Source organism: Heteronotia binoei, chromosome 1 (genome assembly GCF_032191835.1).
Source record: "Heteronotia binoei isolate CCM8104 ecotype False Entrance Well chromosome 1, APGP_CSIRO_Hbin_v1, whole genome shotgun sequence".
Classification (NCBI taxonomy): Eukaryota; Metazoa; Chordata; class Lepidosauria; order Squamata; family Gekkonidae; genus Heteronotia; species Heteronotia binoei.
In genome coordinates, this window is record NC_083223.1 from 132839883 (window position 1) to 132860968 (window position 21086).

Here is a 21086-nt window from a genome sequence, read left to right on the forward strand (position 1 = left end):
GAAACCATATCAGGCTTTGAAAGTCTCAGAAACAAATCAGGAGCCAGTGTAGATGAGCCAGGACTGGAGTAATATGATCACTATGACTTACTTTATTCAGCGTCCTGGCTGTAGCATTCTGTACCAGTTGAAGCTTCTGAACACTTCTCACGGGCAGCTCCATGACACAGAAGGCATTGCAGTAATCTAATCTATATGTAACCAGGATATGCACTAGACTGGACAGCCAAATATTTTCTGCCCAGCAAACACCACAGTCAAAACTAGTAAATGGCAGCCCTGGCCACAGCTTCCACCTGCTTATCCAGTAGACCTGAGTCCAAGAGCACCACAAGACTACAGACCTATTCCTTCAAGGGGAGTGCAATCCCATCCAGAACAAATGACTGCTTAAATCCCAAATCAGACCATTTCCACACGAGTGCAAACTTCCGCAAACCACCTCAATAGATTTAGATTTAGTGCCCCATCACCTCATATTTTCTGAATCCATTTTTTTCCAAGATTTTTTCCTCTTCAGATACGAACTCTTAGTTTTTAAGTGAGGATTTCCTAATTTTGAATTTTGTTTCTTGCTGTCCTCTGGTGTCATCAGTGCCATGTGTTCACCCCCTCCCACCCTCTCTCCCCTTCAAGTTCTCCCTTGAGCAATCATGTTGATTGCATTATGACATGATTTTTTTATTCATCACAATATAGTAATGGTATAACGTTGGGACAAAACAGGCAGCAATGTAGCCATGTAGCCATCTCTGCTGAAGCTAGTTTTGCCAAGTCCAATTCAAGAAATATCTGGAGACTTTGGGGGTGGAGCCAGGAGACATTAGGGGCGGAGCTAGGAGCAAGGGTGTGACAAGCATAAATGAACTCCAAGGGAGTTCTGGCCATCACATTTAAAGGGATGGCACACCTTTTCAATTCCTTCCTTCCATAGGAAATAATGAAGGATAGGGGCACCTTCTTTTGGGGCTCATAGAATTGAACCCCCTGGTCCAATCTTTTTGAAACTTGGGGGATACTTTGGGGAGAGGCACTAGATGCTATAATGAAAATTTGGTGCCTCTACCCCCCAAAACAGCCCCCCCCCAGAGCCCCAGATACCCGCGGATCAATTCTCCATGATTTTCTATGGGAATAAATCTCCATAGGGAATAATACAGTTCCTAGCAGACCTTTCCTTCCCCTCCCCCCGCTTTCTGATGACCCTGAAGCGGGGGGGGGGGGGTCTCCAAACCAGGGGCTCCCCTGCCCCCACCTGGGGATTGGCAACCCTAGTTGAAGCCCTTTTCCTTTCCTTTCTTTTTTTTTGTGTAGGTAGGTTTTGATGCTACACACTTGTATTGTTCTTCATTCTCCCTCCCTTTTCTTTCTCTATAGTTCACAGTGTGTTTCCCTTTTTTTAACAGTCTTATCATGTTATAATATTTCTGCATATGCAAAAAGAGGAGGTTCCATCACTGATGAAATATATATGAGGACACATTTAGAGTGTTTCATAATTATTGAATAAAACTCTCATGAATTGGTGTACCCAGTTCAACAATCACAAATGGAATACTATTTTCATTAGGATTTTGTCTTAGCTCAGGAAAAATGATCCCAAAGCAGACTGATTTATGCAGCAGCTTACAAGTTAATGCCAGCAGTAGCTCCCAAAGTAGAATTTTTGCTCATAAGACTCCACAGCTTAGAGGGAGCATTGTTGGTGACTAAGGAGACATTTGAAATGGCAGCAGCCATGCTGTTCCGCATAATATAGCCAGCTTTTTTGAAATGTTATGATATTATGACGTTAGTACACATGTGCAAAAAAGGAGATTCCATTGCTGACAAAGTACATGACAACATGGCCACACAATCCCTTTTCAAAGGAAGTCCAGAACAAATAGGGGAGAGTTGGATCTGATTTTTTTTTAAAAAGTCCCTGAAATAAATGCCCTTTTGTGTAGGGGGTGCCACAAAGTCAGAACATAAGGTGGGGATTCAACTCACTGGGAAACAGCTGCAACACTGAGTTGTAGAAAAAGTCTTGAGACCTTCCACTCACCTGTTGCGATTCTGTCTTGTTGGGCTTAAGCTTCAGTTTATTAGCCAGCATCCCACTCCAATACTGCCTCCAAGCCACTGATGCAGGTCTCCCTGGGATCGGCGGGTAGCATGACATAGATTTGAGAGACATTCTCATATTGTTAGCAACCTAGCCCAGATCTGCAGATTACCTCACCCAGCGGTTTCATGTAGATGTTAATGAATATAGGGGTCAAGAAGACACTTTGCAGGACCCCGTGGGCCAAAAATAAAGGGGCTAAGCAAATGGTCCCCCAACATCACCTTCTGAAATCTACTTTCAAGTAGGACTGGAACCACTGAGAATGGTGCCTCCCAATTCAAGCCCAGATAGACAGTCCAGAAAGATGATCTCTCCCATGGGCTTCATGTAGATCAGGTGGGGAATCTTTTTTCTGCCAAGGGCCATTTGGATATTTATAACATCAGTCACGGGCCACACAAAATTATCAATTTAAAAAGCAGTACTCTGCCAAGGGAGAATGATTCAGGCCAGCAAAATTAATGCAAATAATTGTTTATCTATTTGAAGTCATGTAGGGAGAGCCTAATTTGACACACACACACACACAGCCTGGCCCACCGCCCTAGGCAAATGCCTAGGTCCAGGGCTTTTTTTGTAGAAGAAGCCCAGCATGAACTCATTAGCATATTAGACCACATCCCCTAATATTAGCATATTAGGCCACACCATCTGGGATAATCAAGTGCAAATTGAACTGGTGGTTGCTGGCTCTCACCCCCCCACACCTGCCACCCCTCCCTCCCTCCCTTCACAATGTCCACCACTCAGACTCCACAAAAAGAGAGAGAGAAAGAGAATGTTCCCCTCCTCTGATGTAGATGTTGAAAAATCTCTTATGGTCTAAACAAGACACACAGAATTCGGATGAATGAGAAGGTGATAGGCTGTGAATGAATAAAGAGCTCAGAGGGGTGACTAGTCATCTGCTGCATCTGTAAACTGTATGTGAATATTCCACCAAGTAACTTTTTATTTGGATTCGTATATTTCAGCTTTAATTGCAAGTGTGACTTAGCAGATTTCCTCCCCTCTGTTTGTTAAAAAGCAGTGTTGTAGTCAGGATTCCTTCTGAATTGAATAATGATTAGGTTAAACTCTGTCATTTTACAAGGAGGCATTGAAGCACTCCATTTCTATGGTTCTAAGTGATCTTGTAAGTGCTTTACAGATACAACTCTAGCAATCAAAGCTAGTGCAGCATAAGCCAGTCAAAAGTTCGATCGATGCACTATTGATTTCTAAGGCATCCCACTATAAAATTCCCTCTGCTCTGATGATCAGGCATTCTCTACAGCTTCTCCTTAATCATGAAATGAAATGTAGCTGAGGTAACCGCTGCCATAAAAGGAAGAGTACTTCAGTTGATCCTGGCTTTAAAAAACAAAACAAGATTTCTTTTGTCTTTCTTCTCCAAAGGGGTCATTCCTTTATTTGCAATACTGTCCTTCCCAACATTCAAGGTTGTAAACACTTATTTAAGAAAAAAGTAATACAACCGCATGTTATTTATTTACAGGTGTAGATTGACTAGAAGGGAGCTTAAAACAAACCCTTGCTGTATATAACTTGTCTAAACACATTCTCTATCACTGTTCTTTCAAAAAAGATACCTCCATTGAGTACACATGTGTGCCATCACTGCACAATGGGGGAAAATGAAGAAAAAATCCTTTAAAAGATCCATTTTACACAGTAAAATCAAAATTATACACTATGATCATATCAACACAAAGCACCTCATCTACAATAGACAGAAACTGTTTCCCTCTCTCTGGTTATGTTTGCTCTGTAAAGAAAATAAACCTTGAAAATATCAATAATTTCGAATCAATGTCAATAATTGTTTAAAAACCCTTCATAAGAATGTGGTTTAAATATTTCACAGTACATAAACAATACTTGGTATGGTGAAATCAGAAAACCATAGAGAAAAAGTGGGAAAATGAATTGTTTCTTGAAAGCAGAATCTGTTCATGGTGTTCTGTAGCTTAACAAACTACTTTCCCACTCTATGCCACTAGCCAGAGATTACTAATACAAATGACCATCCGGCCATGAGAGAAATATGGGGACTTTTCCCACATGTGACAGTGCATGGCAGAAGAAAATCACACCACTTTTAATATTATTTATGACCAAGAGGTCAAATAGTTAAAAAACAAACATCCTCCTAGCATGTTATATTGTGTGCTCCTTGTCCCAACAATGTGTTCTGTATCTTTGGTCTCTCACCAATAAACAAATCCATATCAACCTTTTGTTGCCTCCTTCTCACTAAAAACAAAACAAAAAAAGCCACTTTCTATCACAGCAAACACCTTTAATAATGATTAACACTTTGTATTGTTTTTCTAGGAAAACCTTCCTTCCTTGGTGCAAAATCTGATCCAGAAACATGTCAAACAAACCTTACAGACCAGAGAGTGTAGTAAGGTTCTTGCTAACAAATGTTAACATTTCTGTCATTCACTTTGTTTCCACAGCTTCCCATTGTTGAAAAGATAAGGATCATAGCGCAAAATGTCTATGGAGCTCAAGATATAGAGCTGTCTCCAGCAGCACAGTCTCAAATAGATCGTTACAGCCAACAGGTAACAGCAGCATTGATGTGTGCAGTTAGATGTATCATAGGTGTGACTCCCCTTATGTATTGTTTATGTATTGAATATTTGTTTGAGTGATGGCTGAGAACTGTGCCATCTGCACTTTGGCTTCCTATGTCCAGGAAAAAAAAGGATTCCTTCATTCATTCATTCCATTGTCCTATAGGTTCTACATATAAGTTGGAAATGATGCACAGATGCAGCATATGCACACACATTCCTAAGTACAAACTGAGAGTGCATGAATTTAAGATTTCCACTGTTCACTGCATTTGGACTTATATCTCAAAGGACATTTATTTTTTATTTATTAAATTAGACTTTTAAATCACCCTCCTCTGTATACACAAGGCTCAAGGTGGTGAATAACAATATAAAACACATTAATAAATGATGGCAGCTACAGGCATAGCCAGCTTCAAGAGGAGATTTGATAAACATATGGAGCAGAGGTCCATCAGTGGCTGTTAGCCACAGTGTATTGTTGGAACTCTCTCTTTGGGGCAATAATGCTCTGTATTCTTGGAGCTTAGGAGGGGCAACAGTGTGAGGACTTCTAGTGTCCTGGTTCCACTGATGGACCTCCTGATGGCACTTGGGTTTTTTGGCCACTGTGTGACACAGAGTGTTGGGTTGAATGGGCCATTGACCTGATCCAATATGGCGTATGTTCTTATGTTTTTAAAACAATTAAAAACAATTTAAGATCATTTCAAAGCTGTTTCAGACAGCTCTAAAATAATCAAATTGTACAATTACCAGTGGGGGGGAAGGAAGAAAGAAAGGGAGTGTCAGGCAACATGAGGGAAGACTTTTATTTGTTTGATTTACATTTTTTAGATTCAAAGTAATGCCAAATTATGGTTATTGCTACATAATGTAAAATTTTGCCCAGGTTCAATCACAAGGCTTCTTGAGTGGAATAAAAAGAAGTTTTAATGGTGATACTTGAAGCAAACATTACATGGCAAGTGATCACTAGTTCAGGTCTTGCCAGACTGGAGTACAATCGAAAGTTATCACCTGTTACAGAGGAGGGGGCAACAGCTACTCACTTACCCACACCCATCAAAAGTCTTTTGAAAGTCTTTATGAATAATATTCAGTTTTTTCTCAGGCCTCAGTTAGTCCAGGTCAAATCCTTTCTTCAGTTGGTGCCTATCAGCATTGCCTGGGGAGACCAGATTAGAATTGTCTCTCTGTGGCATCTTTGCACCTGCAAGCCAGGAGCATCCCACATAAGCTTGGCGATTGTTAATAAATGAAAACATGTCTACACAATGAGGTTAATATTATGTGGAATCCAAAATATGCTACATTTATTATGAGCTTATTAATAAGCAAGGATAAGAAGACCATTGCAATAACATCAGCGATACAGATATCAATGAAAGAACTGCAACCATGAAGTGGAGCGTTGTCAGGGACTTGTTCCTGATATATAACTGAGCCTCTGTCATACATTTCCTTGCCGTTTCTTTGTCCTTTTTTATTATTTTGATTAATTACAGCATATTTAGCTGAAATCAAATTTTATCCAAACAGGCAAACTATTATTCATGTTCGCCCTCCAAGCCCGAATTGATAGTTCAAAGGGAGAAAAAGGAGACATTGAGTCCCAAGGCTCACAGTGCAATCTGATATAATGTTGATATTTAAATTAGACTTTTAGACCACCCTCCTCTGTACTCACAAAGCTCAGGGCTGTGAACAACAATATAAAACACATTAATAAACCAATAAAATAGTTAAAAACAAAAACAACTTAAAATCATTTTTGAGCAGTTCCAGACAGTGCTAAAACTGCTCAAGCAGAGCATAGTAAGACCCCCTGCATATCCCTGAGTGAATTCTCACACTTTTGGTTGAAGGCTACCTTCTTTAGTTATCAGAAGCTGGTGCAAGTAAGTGCCTTAGGCTTCCCAACCCTCCCGCTCTGGCAGGGGGGTCCAGGATTTCCACCCTCTTCCCCCGCCCCACCCAAAAATGGAAGGGGGGGAAACGGCGCCAAGGAGCTCGCTCGGCTTCTGGAGGCGGCGGCGAAGGGCTTCTGGAGGCGGCCACCGAGATTGCGCGCCAGGTGGTGAGTGCCAGGCAGGAGGGTGCGCACGGGACCGGGGTGGGCCTCCCTTGGGTGGCTGAGCTCGGCCATCTCACCTCCTTCCTCGTCTACCTCGCCAAGGCTGCCGGAGCCGGGGCAGCCTGGCGTGCGTCTGCTGGCTCTCCAGCGGGTGAGCGAGGAGGAGGCGGCTGGGATGTGCGGGGATGAGGCTGGGTGGGCGCCCGCACGGCTGCTCGGAGGGCACGGGGCCTCGCCTTTCAGAGCTGGGAGGAGGAGGAGGGGGGGATGGGGCAGCCTCTGGGTACCCTGCGAGGACCCCGCGAGGACCTAGCTGTCCTGGATGAATGCCCATGTCCTCAACCCACACTTCCTAGGTCACACTGTGACAGTTCCCCCCTCCCTGTTCTTAGGACATGCCTGAGTAGTGTTTCACTAACACTTTCTTTGAAAAATAATCCATCCCACTCTGTTTTTTTGGAAAACTGGGCTGTCGACAGAACAGGAAGAAGTTAATTACTGTCCAGGGGGGTGTGGGGGTGAGTTCCCAAAAGTTTGAAAAAAATGTTTAATTTTTCATGAAAGAGAAAAGGGCTCTGATCTCTGTTGGAATCCCTCCCTGTTTACACAGAGGTTTCTATTAGCAGAGTCAACAGCGAGACTCCTGATAGCTTCGTCTCTGGGGGAGCTGTTTTTTGAGGTAGAGGCACCAAAATTTTAATATAGTATCTAGTGCCTCTCCTCAAAGTACCCCCCAAGTTTCAAAACGATTGGAGCAGGGGGTCCAATTCTATGAGCCCCAAAAGAAGGTGCCCCTATCCTTCATTATTTCCTATGGAAGGAAAACATTTTAAAAGGTGTGCTGTCCCTTTAAATGTGATGGCCAGAACTCCCTTGGAGTTCAATTCTGCTTGTCACACCCTTGTTCCTGGCTCTGCCCCCAATGTCTCCTGGCTCCACCCCCAAATTCTCCTGGCTCCACCCCCAAAGTCCCCAGATATTTCTTGAATTGGACTTGGCAACCCTAAAGTGCCTCCACTTCCTCATGCATGAAATTGCACTTGTGATCAGAGGTTAAGGCAACTCTGCATCTCCTTGTCTCTTCCTAACATACTAAGCATCATCTAAGAGCATTTGCTTGGGAGTAAGCTCCACTGAATAGGGTTCTGAGTAGACGGGTTTAGGATGGCACTGAGAGAAGCAGAATCAATTACTCAAACAAAGAGAGATACTGTAAACTGACCTAATTGTTACTGGTCACACAACTTGGATTTCTTTGTCAGGAATTCTTTTTAAATGCAGAGTATACACAGTCTTATCTATAATCTGAACTTCTGTTTGTTCCCTCTCAGGGATTTGGAAATCTGCCAGTCTGTATGGCAAAAACTCACCTCTCTCTCACACACATGCCTGAAAGGAAAGGCGTTCCAACAGGTTTCATTCTGCCTATTAGTGATGTGAGGGCCAGCATCGGGGCTGGTTTTATTTATCCTCTAGTTGGGACGGTGAGTAGTGTGTCCTCAATTTGAATACTGTCATTTAGCTTATCTTTTTCTATTTTAAAGAAGAAACTCTTGGGATAATGTTTTTTTAATTTTGACCAAGGTCGGCAAAATATCTTTGCCAGGTGAGCTTTGGTAGCTTTGTTTGTTCTACTTACTAATTCATTTTCATTATTCTAATGTCTATCTCCTTTTGGCAATAAAGACAAAAAGTAACTATATGTCTGTAACATGTTTAATGCAGTATATATGCATGCACGCACATCAAGAAAAGGGTTTTGAATACAGCTGATTTGGGCTTGTGAGATAATCATTTAATGTCAGGGAATCCCAGGGCCATAGCCAGGATTTCAAATTTGGTGGGGCACATAGCATAATATTTTGTTTGGGAGGCCAGGAAGCTTCCCAGTTTGGGTCAATCAAAGGAAGAAGGCAAGGGTGGACTGCAGCCCCAGTGGGCAAGAGAAAAGTATTTGCCTCAAGGATATATCAAAAGACACTCACTGGGCATGGGAACCTGGGAAAAGGAGCAGCAGGGGCTGGCATCTTCTCATCTTCTGAGCAAACCTTGTCCCACTGCACTGAGTTGTGAGGAGAAGGAGGAAGGAAGCGAGCAGAAAGCCTTCACCCCGTTGCACCTTTAAAAAAAAAAACCTTCCCCCAATAAATTACAAGCATGGTTAATCTGCAGTTCTCTCATATGTGATATTGGTGACAGCATACCATGCACTTCTTCAGTCCCTGCAGCATTCGCTGTGTTCTCCTGACAGCTGCCAGTCTCAAAATAAGTGAAACCAGAGAGCTCATGGTTATGAGTAAGATATATAGCTTAGAATACTCCGTGAGAGCTTTAACCAATACATATATTGAAAACAAAATTTTAAACCACAGTATTTTTCACATATTAATTTGGAATTATTTTACAGTCCATTTCCAAATATAACAACTCTTTCTGAGTAATGGACCTATTGGTTGCAAACAGTACTCCACATTTAAATTCATCCTCCTTGTGTGATTTGAGAAGGAATGGTTCGTAAGAGGAGCCTCTACCACTTTATTTTTTAATTCTAGAGGAATGTTCCATAATTCTTACTTTCAAAGGACGTTTCCCACATAGACAAGGGGACACTCACATTGAATATAATAAATGGTATTAGAGAATCACAGGTACTGAAAGAATGAAGCTCCACACTTGTTTTACCCACCATAAAGGACACACCTTGCACTGTATTCTTGCATATTTTACAATTGTGGCATTTAAAGTGACCTCTTGGCAAAGTGCTTTGTGGCAATGGCTCCCTAATGTCTGATCTGATGACAATGTCCTTAATAGAACGTGTTTTCCTAAGACCAACATAAGGAACAGATTCACAGCCAGGAATGTCATTTATCAAAGGCCAATATTTGGCAATTATTTTTTTAATAGCAATAGTAAGAGGTATATATTCCATGGCCCAGGAAAAAGTATTCTGTAGTCTAGCTTCTTTCTTGGTCAATAGTTGTGCCCTATCTATTTGGAGTGCTCTCAGTTGAGCCCTTTTTAAAACAAGAAGGATAACCCCACTGTTTAAAGTCATAAAGTAGTTCTGTACTATCTCTGATATAATCCTGTATCACAAAGGATTTACATTTAACCCTAAGAAGTTGAGTATAAGGAATATTGGATCTTAAATGTAAGGGATGAAACGAACCTAAATGCAGGTGAGTATTTTTATCAGTAGGTTTCTTAAAGGTACTGGTGCCCAAACTTCCTATATTTGTTTTTAAAATTACTATGTCTAAATATTCTATTCTTTCCAGACTATACTTCCAAGTTATAAAAATATTTGGGTTCATCATATTGTACCACCTATGAAATTTTTCAACAGAGTCAGGATCCTTGTACAACACTATCACATCGTCAAAAAAGCGGCAATTAAAAAGAACATTTTGGCAATTTTATATATGTCTGATCTAGAAGACACTACGTTTTTTATAGAGAACCCTTTTCTGCAAAATGTGATTCTGTTAATACCATTTATTATATTCAATGTGAGTGTCCCCTTGACTATGTGGGAAGCACAACTCGTCCTTTGAAAATAAGAATTATGGAACATTCCTCTTGAATTAAAAAATAAAGTGGTAGAGGCTCCTCTTACGAACCATTTCTTCTCAAATCACACAAGGAGGATGAATTTAAATGTGGAGTACTGTTTGCAGCCAATAGGTCCATTACTCAGAAAGAGTTGTTATGTTTGGAAAAGAAATGGATTTTTAATTTTAATACTTTACATCCGCATGGCTTAAATACTGAATTTGACTTAGGCTGTTCTCTTGGGTGAATTTGTAAATATATGCCTCTGGTCTGTCATTCTGATATATTCAAGTGTTAAGTTTGGTCTGGAACATCCTTTGAAAGTGGTTGTTATTGCTGAAAGTTCTAAGTTGTTTCAGCATTTTTGTAAAATAGAAGTCTTATTCTAGTATACTCCCAATGGAATTGGAAACACCAGGTAAGCTTCTTATATTTTGGCTCCTGTGGATTTCTTGCCCAGCCCTTTCAAGAGAAGCTAAGGACAAATAGAGGTGTGGAGCTGTGCTTGATCCTTGGAGATAAGCAGAGCAGTGCCAAATTGAAATTGTAGTGAGTATATAGGAGAGTATATATGGGAGTACCTTAAATAAGACTCTAGAAAAAAATGCAATTTAATATATTGTTAACTGAAAAAAAGTTACTTTGTGACATGCCAGTCCCTTGGTGAGCTGCCTGAAGAAGGATTCTCTGAAAGTGGACAGAAGCAGCAATCTCGTTGCAGTCAGATCAGTTTGAGAACTGCAATCACACCTGCATTGGTGCATTGGGCTTCAGGAAGTCCTACAAACGAAGAAAAATATTGTATATTGTAAAATGGACTGTAAAATAATTCCAAATTAATATGTGAAAAATACTGTGGTTTAAAATTTTGTTTTCAATATATGTATTAGCTAAAGCTCTCACTGAGTATTCTAAGCTTAGAATGCCAGTCTCAAAACAAGTGAAACTCATGGTTATGAGTAAGTCCAGAAAGATGATCTCTCCCATGGGCTTCATGTAGATCAGGTGGGGAATCTTTTTTTCTGCCAAGGGCCATTTGGATAGTATTGAGAGGTTAGCAAATCATATTGGCTAAAATGCAAAAAACCACAGAGCTAGTTTCATTTGTTCAAGAGCCTTTACACTTGGGTGTTCTAACAGCAGCACTGCATGTCATCTTTATTTCTGTATTTATTCAAAACATTCCCATGTCATATTTCTGCCCAAACAGGATCCGCAGTGTGGCAAACATTAAAAGAATAAGAGAAATGAAAACACTATTATTTGAAACCGAGTTATATATAAAATATTAAATTCAATAAAGCATATGGACACACATAATAATACAACCCAGGAGGGGGCTCAGAAACAGTTAACGGGGGAGCATCAGTTCAGACAAAAAAAATCATGATGAACTATATTTGAAACTGCTGAAGTTTGCAAACCAATTTACAACATGTCATGAGAATACATCCTAAGAGAAGAAAAAGAAAGTAAAAGTTACACAAGGCTAGCAGAAACTCTGTGATGGGGTCTGGCCATCGTTCTTAGCAGAGGACAGCTTTTCATGGTTTATAGTGTAAAACGTGTTGTGAGTTGCTGGTTGATCTCACCCCATCAACCTACCAGGGCCGGGGAGGGGGGGGGGGAGTATGGCATGGCTTACTAATATGATATGTAGCTGGACTACATATGGGGACCAAGAACCAATCTGTGGTAAAAGAGAGTGCTCTTCTGGGATTATCTAATCTTCCCAGCCTGGCTTCCTCACTTGTGGCAGCACACTGAAAGTTGATTGCAAGTCTCTGACTTATTGTTCTGCATTACCACTGAAATGCAGGGAAGGAAGGGATTCCTGAGTAGATGAATGTTTGGCATTCAGGAAGTGCCGTCATCAGGACTCTCAGGCCTTGGGGGTATTCTTTCTATGTATCTGGCCAGGAAACATTCCTTTCACCGCAAGTGCAGTGAACTGTTAGCACTTCCTATGAGAGTGGTAATCCATAATGTGACTTCAACCCTTTTGTGTACTCTGGGGGAACTATTTCATGTCTTCTGGAATTTTATGAGTAAGGCTAAATGCTAAATTATAATATTGTTGATATGACCAAGATATTAGCTGCCCCAGATCTGGTCCTCTTCCAAACTCTCAAAGTGCTGTTTTGGCCTGACCTTTCTGTTGTGTGTTAAAAGATTTAGGGAGTGAAATTATGTTCAAATAATTTAGCCCAAATATTCCTGCCAAAAGATGATGCAACATGAGTAATCCATACTGGATATCCGTGGTGCCTGCTACACCTTTGTTGAAAATATGTCCTTTGTAGGTATAATTTGCTATTCACCCATGAGTATGACTAGTCTTGGCCATTTGTAAAACAGGGTGGCTATTTATCTGTTGACTTATTGAGGGGGGTGGGGTTGGACTAGATGATCTGGAGGTCTCTTCCAACTCTGTGATTCTATGAATGACTTTCAAAGTTGGCCTGTGTCAGGATTTGCTGTGCTGTGTCATTAGTTATTTTATCATAACTGACTTTTTAATTTGCTTTACAGGATCTGACATTTAAAACATATTCAGAAATTATTTTGATATTATGATTTATTGCTCCTAATAATTGATTATATCTGTTATAAACTATATAATAGTGAAAGGTCTATGAATTACTAGCAGGTTACAGTCCAGCAGGTTAAGATGGCATTAATGGCTCAATAGCAGCAACATGCAGAAGGTCCTGAGTTGAATCTTTGGCATCTTCAGTTGAAGGATTTCAAGTAGGAGGTACTAGGAAAGGCTTCTCTGGAAGGCTGCTACTGGTTCATTCGATACAGGACTGAGCCAGATGGACCAGTGGTTTGATCTAGCATAAGGAAGCTTCGTATTTTCCCTCTTTAACCATCCTTTTTCACTCCTCCTTTTCCCTACCTCATTCATCATCCCCATCTCCTCTAAAATTCCTTCTTTTGGTCCCCTCTCATTTATAGCTTCCCTATCCTGATGAGAGAAGCAGATTTTTGTTTCACCCTTAGCAATAAGGATGAGGAAGTCCAGGGCTTTATCCCATCTCACCTCTCTACCCATTGCTATTACTATGCCTGCATCATTGGACCTAAAGCTGCCCCAGACTTACCAGAGTAGGAACTGAGATGGTGGCAAAGCCAAATTAAGAATGAATGGACGGGAGGTAGTTGAAGCCAATTCTTGGGCTTGAGGGAGAAATATGTTTCCAAACCTATGTTCCTCCAGTACAGAAACGGGCTTTTTCAAGGGAGAGAGGAAGAAACAATGCTGTGTTTCCTCCCTTATACTGTCAATTTGGTTTTCCCACTGCTGGGATCTGAAAAAGATTTAATAAAGGTGACCTGGATATATGGCTTGTCTGAATTGCAAGCTGTTCACTAGTAAAGAAAAAACGTCTTCAAACTCACGGTGTTCATATCATTATTCAGACATTGCAGTTTCTAAAATTCAGCTTCAAATTTATTTATTTCTTTTTTAAAAAAGCTTCTAAACTGTGTATTGCTGAGGACTTCCGGGGTTGGATCATGGTGAATTGAGTCGCTTCTCAAAGAGGAGCGGACCGGAGCCTCTGTTCTGGGTAGAGAAGGTGATCCCAACGCTTGCTGCCTACTTTTCTCAGTGAGGGAAAAGGTTAAGACATGCTTAGGAGAATTCTGAGGAGATTTACTTTGTCTGACGAGGAATCCCAGTGGGGTTCCTTTTAGGCTTTGAAGAGTCCCCAGTGAAGAACTGCATTCTAACATCTACAGAGGGTCTCCGTGGTAATTAAATTGACTTAAATTCATCAAGTTTCAAGTAGGGTGGCCATAATGTCTGAAGGCCAGCCAGGGACACCTTTGGGGGGGGGGAAGGTAGGGGTGCGCGCGCGCCGCCGGAAACAGGACATCACTTCCCGTGACGTCACTTCCGGTGATGTCACGCCACCGCCGGAACCAGGACATCACTTCCCGTGACATCATTTCCCCCGCGCCACCTGCCGGAAACAGGAAGTGACGTCACTTCCGGTGACGTCGCTTCCGGTGATGTCATGCCACCGCCGGAAACAGGACATCACTTCCCCCGCGCCACCTGCCGGAAGCAGGAAGTGAGATCACTTCCTGTGACATCATTTCCCCCAAATGACATCATTTCCCCCAAATGCCACTGCCGGAAACAGGAAGTGACTTCACAGCACTTCCTGTGACGTCCCCAAAAATCCCCCAAATATCACCGCCGGAAACACCAAGATTATTTATAGAGAGGGAAAGGGGGAAATAAAGTTAAGTAAAACTCTTTTTTTACTTTTTTCAAAGTGAGAAGACTAGAGAGAACGGGTTCCACGCTGAGAAGCCAGTCAGATTCCAGTGAGACTGTGCTGCATAATGCAGCCTATTTATTTTGTCCTGTTTGCTCTGTTGGCTCTATCTGCGCCACCTTCATCACTTTCGGGGTGTGGATCCCCCAGTGGGGTGGTCTCCCGACTCCCTCCGCCGGCTGTTTCTGATAGCCCTGCGCCCCCTCTTTCATTTGATATGTGTCCCGTGCGGGTGCCACCCTCCCGCCGGGAGATGCTGCAAAATGAGCCCCCTTGAGGCTTATGGCGGCAGGGCTTGGGGGAAGCGAGCTAGACTGCTGTTCTTTTGAGGGGTTACAGAGTGTTTCGAGCCCGTCCCTGTGGCATCGGTCCCATCGTTGTGGGACCCAGGGGGCCGGCGCAGCAGCACGCCGAAGCAGCCTGTCACTAATAACACAGGTCGAGATGCAAGACAGGAACCCAGAAGTGACCGACAGGCTGCTTCAGCGGGGCCCTGCGGCGGAGGCCGGGGAGGCGACGGAGAGGCCGGCGCTGGTCGCTGGGGGGCCTCCAGCGACCAGCGCTGGCCTCTCCGCCGCCTCCCCGGCCTCCGCCTGCAGGGCCCTGCGGTGGTGGCGGAGGCTGGGGAGGCAATGGAGAGGCCGGCGCTGGTCGCTGGGGGGCCTCCAGCGACCAGCGCCAGCCTTTCCGCCGCCTCCCCGGCCTCCGCCACCGCTGCCGGGCCCCGCGGGCGGGGAAGGCGGCGAGTGAGGGAGGGAGCGTCCCCGCGCATGCGCAGAGCACGCCACAATGGCCCTGCGCACGTGCAGGGACGCTCCCTCCCTCACTCGCCGCCTTCCCCGCGCGCGCGGCCCACCGCCTTTCTGGCTGGCTAAACCGGGACCTCTAATTGTCCCGGTATAGCCAGCCCGGGAGCCGGGAATTGGGGGCCAGAACCGGGACTTTCCCGGGAGACCGGGACGGTCTGGCCACCCTAGTTTCAAGCCTTCTTTGGACTATACTAATATCTAAATATTCATCTTGGGAAAGCACGGTGCTAAGGAGGATATATTTGGCTGCAAGGTAAGAAGATTGTTATCTATCATTCTGGGACTAAAATTAATTCTATACGAGACAAGGATTAAAATTTGGACTTATTTATAATATTCTAAAGTTGTAAAGAAGAGAAGGGGGTGATTTTTGGAACTTTTGAAATGTTAGAAGCAAAGTTAAAGCATGAAAAACAACTAATGTTTGGAATACTTGCGGTTTCTGGGGGGGGGGGAAACCCCCATTGTCACTGAATTGCTGAAGTGGAAGACAGGAAATGGCGTCATATAAGTATCGCGAGACTCTCAACCATTGAGAACGTGACTTCGTGGCAAGAAAAGCAGGAAGGAGCCATTAGAAGAAGGGAACTTTCTAAACCTCCTGGCCTCCTCTAGGACTTGAAAACCATAGTGAAATTGCAGGAAGGTAAAAAAGTTTTTAAAAAATTCAAGAAAAAAGAATGAGACTTTAAAAATCAGTGGAGCCGGCAGATATCATGATTATAGAGTGAAACATATCGGATTATAATATTGGAATTAATTTGGTGGTCTTTTGGTGAAAAAGGAAAAAACTTTCAAAAGGGTCTGAAAAGTCGCAGACGCCATTTTGTGTATTTTTAAAACTTTAAAAAATAATATCTCAAGTTAGGAAGCCCTGAGAACGGCGATTTTGGGTTTATTGGAAAGGGCATTTCCTAATCTATAAGATCCTGTGGTCTAATTTGAATTTGGTGAGATCAGCTTAAGAGCCTGTTTTGGCCGTGGGGAAACAGTAATGTCTGATCATAAACAGGCACCAAAACAGACACGTGCAAGGACTGGCTCACTTGAAGAAGGCATAATGCCTAAAATACAAGACCAATTGGATGCTATGGAGGCAAGACTGATCAAAGTGATGAAAGATCTAATAATGGACAATAAGAAGCAATTAATTAAAGAATTTAAAAAAGACATTGAAACAAGTGCAGAAGTGGTGAAGACAGAAATTAAAAAAAAAATTGAGGGTCTCAGAAAGGATTCACAAGCAACACTAAATAAAGTACATGTGGTTGAAAATAAGGTGAAGGATCAAGATTCTATGATTAACAAATTGCATGAGAAAGTAGCTCTGCAAGACTGTAAGTTAATGGAAAACCAGATACGTTTGAGAGGAGTACCTGAGAATGAAGGATCTAACTTCATTATTATTGCTGAGTATTATTGCTGAATTTTTGGAGATAGAACCTGATGAATCTAGCCATCTTTATGACTTTATATACAGGGTCAATTCATTATATGCCAAGAAAAACAAGTTATCAAGAGATGTAGTAATAAAATTTATTTCAAGAGACGTGGTGGGAAAGATCTTAAGAAAACAATTTGAAAAAACATTGGAAATTGATGGAAGCAGAATAAGAATCATGAAAGAGCTGCCAAGAAAGGTTATAAATGACAGAAGACTACAAAAAACTAACTGACAAGCTGCAGGATAATGAAGTGAGATATGGATGGATACTGCCTGAAGGTCTAAGTTTTGAATATGGTGGAAAGAGGATTACAATTACAAATGTACAGGAACTGAGGAGATTTTTTGAAGAAAACAAGGGATTCGGGGATACAGAATAAAAGAAGAATCATGATGGATTACAAATTAATATCTTGGATTACAAATTAATATCTTGGAACGTAAATGTACTAAATTCACCGCAAAAAAGAAAGGCTACATTTCATTGGATCAAGAAACAAAAATGTAGTATAATCTGTTTACAAGAAGTACATATTAAACAATTGGATTATAAATTTTTATGGAATAAACAATTGGGCAAGAAATGTTTTTCTTTGTCTAAGGAGAAAAAAAGGGGAGTGGTTTTTATGTTAAACAGGAATTGAATCCAAAATTGATCTTTAAGGATAATGACAGAAGATGTTTAGCTGTAGAAGTGACAATGAATGATAAAAGGACGTTGTTGTTGGGATCGTATGCCCCAAATGGGGCTAAAGACTCCTTCTTTAAAGACATTGTGCAACAATTAGACCAAGTGACTAATGAACAAATAATGGTAATGGGAGATTTCAATGGAACAATGATTTGGACAGATCAAGGAAAAAAATAAGGAGGGAATATTACCAAAGTCATTTTTTGATTTAGTGAAACAAGAAAGCTTGGAAGATAAATGGAGGAAATTTAATCCTAAGGTGCGTGATTACACATTTTATTCAGCTAGGCATAACTCTTTCTCAAGAATTGATATGTTATGGACTACAAAAGATCTTGGACTTATGACGAAAAAATAGAGATTCTTCCTAAAGTTGGGGCTGACCACGATCCACTGATGTGGTCGGCAAAAAGTGTGAAAAAGACTAGGAGACGGAGAATAAATTTGCTTCAGAAAGCAGAAATAGTGGTGTCTCTAGAAAAGGAAACCAAAGCTTTCTTCCAAATAAATGAAAAGGAGGAGATTCAATTCCAAACGGTGTGGGACGCATATAAAGCAGTAATGAGAGGAATTTTAATTACAATGAATAATAAAGACAAGACAGCTAAAGAAAAACAAATGCTGGACATTCAAAAAGAGATTGGGAAAAAGAAAAAGAACTTAAAAAAAGAAGAAAATAAGGGAAATTACAATATTGCAGAATCAATTGAGTCATTTGTTAAATAAAGAGGTAGAATGGAATCTGAAGAGACTACAACAGAAATCTTTTGAAGGAGCAAATAAACCTGGAAAATACCTGGCTTGGCAAATGAAAAAAAAGGGGGGGGGGAATAAGTTTGTGAACAAAATTGTACTGGGAGGTAAAGAAATTGTTGACCAAGCAAAAATTAAAAGGGAATTTTACAAATATTGCGCTAAGTTATTTCAAGCTCAAAAGGTGAAGAAAAAAATAGATGCATATTTACAGAAAATTCAAGTAAATCCCTTAACAGAAAACATGGAAAAAGTATTAAATGAACCAATTGAAAAAATCGAAGTTGAAGCAGCTATAAATTCAATGAAAATGGGAAAGGCGCCAGGTTCAGATGGCTTTACAGCAAAATTTTACAAAGTCCTCGTAGAGACGTTAGTACCGAAACTGCAGAAGTTGATGAATATTATAAGGACTGACGGGACAATACCAAATACATGGAAGGAAGCAATAATTTCGTTGATACCGAAAGAAGACAGAGATATCACAAATGTAAAAAATTATAGACCAGTTTCATTACTTAACAATGACTACAAAATATATGCTAGGATATTAGCAGAACGACTCAAACAGCATTTGAATAATTTTATCAGAGGAACAAGCAGGTTTTCTTCCCTGGAGACAAATTAGAGATAATATTAGAACTGTTATAGATATTGTTGAATATTATGAGAGTTATCCTGAAAAAGAAGTGGCACTATTTTTTGCAGATGCAGAAAAGGCCTTTGACAATGTGAATTGGGATTTTATGTTTGCCGTGATGGAGAAATTGGGACTAGGAGAAGATTTTATAAGAATGGTTAAGGCGATATACACTGAACAACAAGCAAGACTCTGTATAAATGCAGACTTGACGGAGAAAATGATAAATGGTAAAGGAACAAGGCAACGCTGCCCTCTATCTCCATTGATATTTATAATGACACTAGAGATTTTGCTCAGGCAAATACAAGATGACGAAGAAATAGATGGATTGAAATTGAAAGGTCTTACCTATAAATACAGAGAGTTTGCTGATGATGTAATGTTTATTAATGAAAATCCCTTACATGTGACATCATTGCTGCTTCGAAAAATGCAAGAGTATGGAGAATTGGCAGGCTTTTATATAAATAAAGAAAAATAAAAAAAATGTGTTAAAATATGACTAAAAGCCAACAGGAAAAATTACAAAGGGCAACAGAGTGTGAGGTCACTTCAAAAGTAAAATATTTCGATGTGGAAGTTACCATGAAAAATATAGATTTGTATAAAAATAACTATGAGAAGCTTTGGCAGAAAATTGATGAAGATGTGATAAAATGGAATAAATTGAACTTGTCTATGCTGGGCAGAATCGCTGCAATTAAAATGAATGTCCTACCAAGAATTATGTTCATATTTCAAACAATTCCAATTGTGAATAAACAATTTAGTAAATGGCAAAGAAAAGTCTCAGAATTTGTATGGTCTGGAAGAAAACCAAAGATTAAAATGAAAATCTTAGCTGATGCAAAAGAAAGGGGAAGTTTCCAGTTACTGGATCTAAAATTGTATCATGATGCAGTATGTTTGGTATGGATCAAAGAATGGATGACGTTATTTAATAAAAAATTGCTGATTTTAGAAGGCCATGGAAATATTTTGGGTTGGCATGCATATATGTTTTATGGGAAAAATAAGATGGATGGTTTTTTCTCACACGATTATATAAGAAGAAATCTGCTAAGTACTTGGTTAAAATATAAAAAATATGGTGATGAGAGAAGAAGAATTACAATATAAATATTGAAGAATTACAATATAATTACAATAATATATAAATAACCAGTTTGGTGTAGTGGTTAAGTATACGGACTTTTATCTGGGAGAACCGGGTTTGATTCCCCACTCCTCCACTTGCACCTGCTGGAATGGCCTTGGGTCAGCCATAGCTCTGGCAGAGGTTGTCCTTGAAAGGGCAGCTGCTGTGAGAGCCCTCTCCAGCCCCACCCACCTCACAGGGTGTCTGTTGTGGGGGAGGAAGGTAAAGGAGATTGTGAGCCACTCTGAGACTCTTCGGAGTGGAGGGCGGGATATAAATCCAATATCTTCTCCAATATCTTCTAAATATAATTGGTTTCAATTACAACAAATCAAGAGTTTGGTGGAACAGGACATCAAAAATGAAGGTTTAAGACAGGAGCAAACAGAATTGGAAAGAATGCAGTTGGGTGATAACGAAAAGTTGATTTCAAGGACTTACAAATTACTATTGAAGTGGTCTATGGAAGATGAAGTAGTTAAATCTCAAATGATAAAATGGGCAATCAATTTTAACAAAGAAATACAAATGGAATCTTGGGAGAATTTATGGAAGAACTCTATAAAGATATTGACATGTTAAAATATTACTAAAACTGTTTTAAAATGCCATATAGATGGTACATGACACCTAAGAACTGGCAAAAATGAATAATCAGGTGTCAGAAAGATGTTGGAAATGTAAAAAACATGAAGGATCTTTCTACCATATGTGGTGGACTTGTGAAAAAGCAAAACAATTTTGGCAAATGATTCAGAAAGAAATGTTAAAAAATTTAGGTTATGACATTAAGAGGTCTCCAGACTCTTTTCTGTTGGGATTACAAATCGAAAGTTTTCTGAAACAAGATAGAACTATGGTGTGGTATCTGCTTTCAGCTGCAAGAACATTATATGTGCAGTTATGGAAGCAAGATAAAATACCAGAAAAATGGGATTGGATTATAAAAGTTATGTCATGGAGTGAAATGGACAAACTTAAAAGAA

The 21086-nt window shown here is 40.7% G+C and overlaps 1 protein-coding gene across 2 annotated transcripts in view; it reads left to right on the forward strand.

The window, feature by feature from the left end:
- MTHFD1L (methylenetetrahydrofolate dehydrogenase (NADP+ dependent) 1 like) overlaps positions 1-21086 on the forward strand; it is a 269374-nt gene that overhangs the window by 193226 nt on the left and 55062 nt on the right. For both annotated transcript variants that reach the window (XM_060240830.1, XM_060240823.1), the window contains exons 25-26: positions 4576-4683; positions 8107-8259. In XM_060240830.1, the coding sequence (XP_060096813.1) occupies positions 4576-4683; positions 8107-8259 (261 nt within the window). The remainder of the gene's footprint in view (positions 1-4575; positions 4684-8106; positions 8260-21086) is intronic.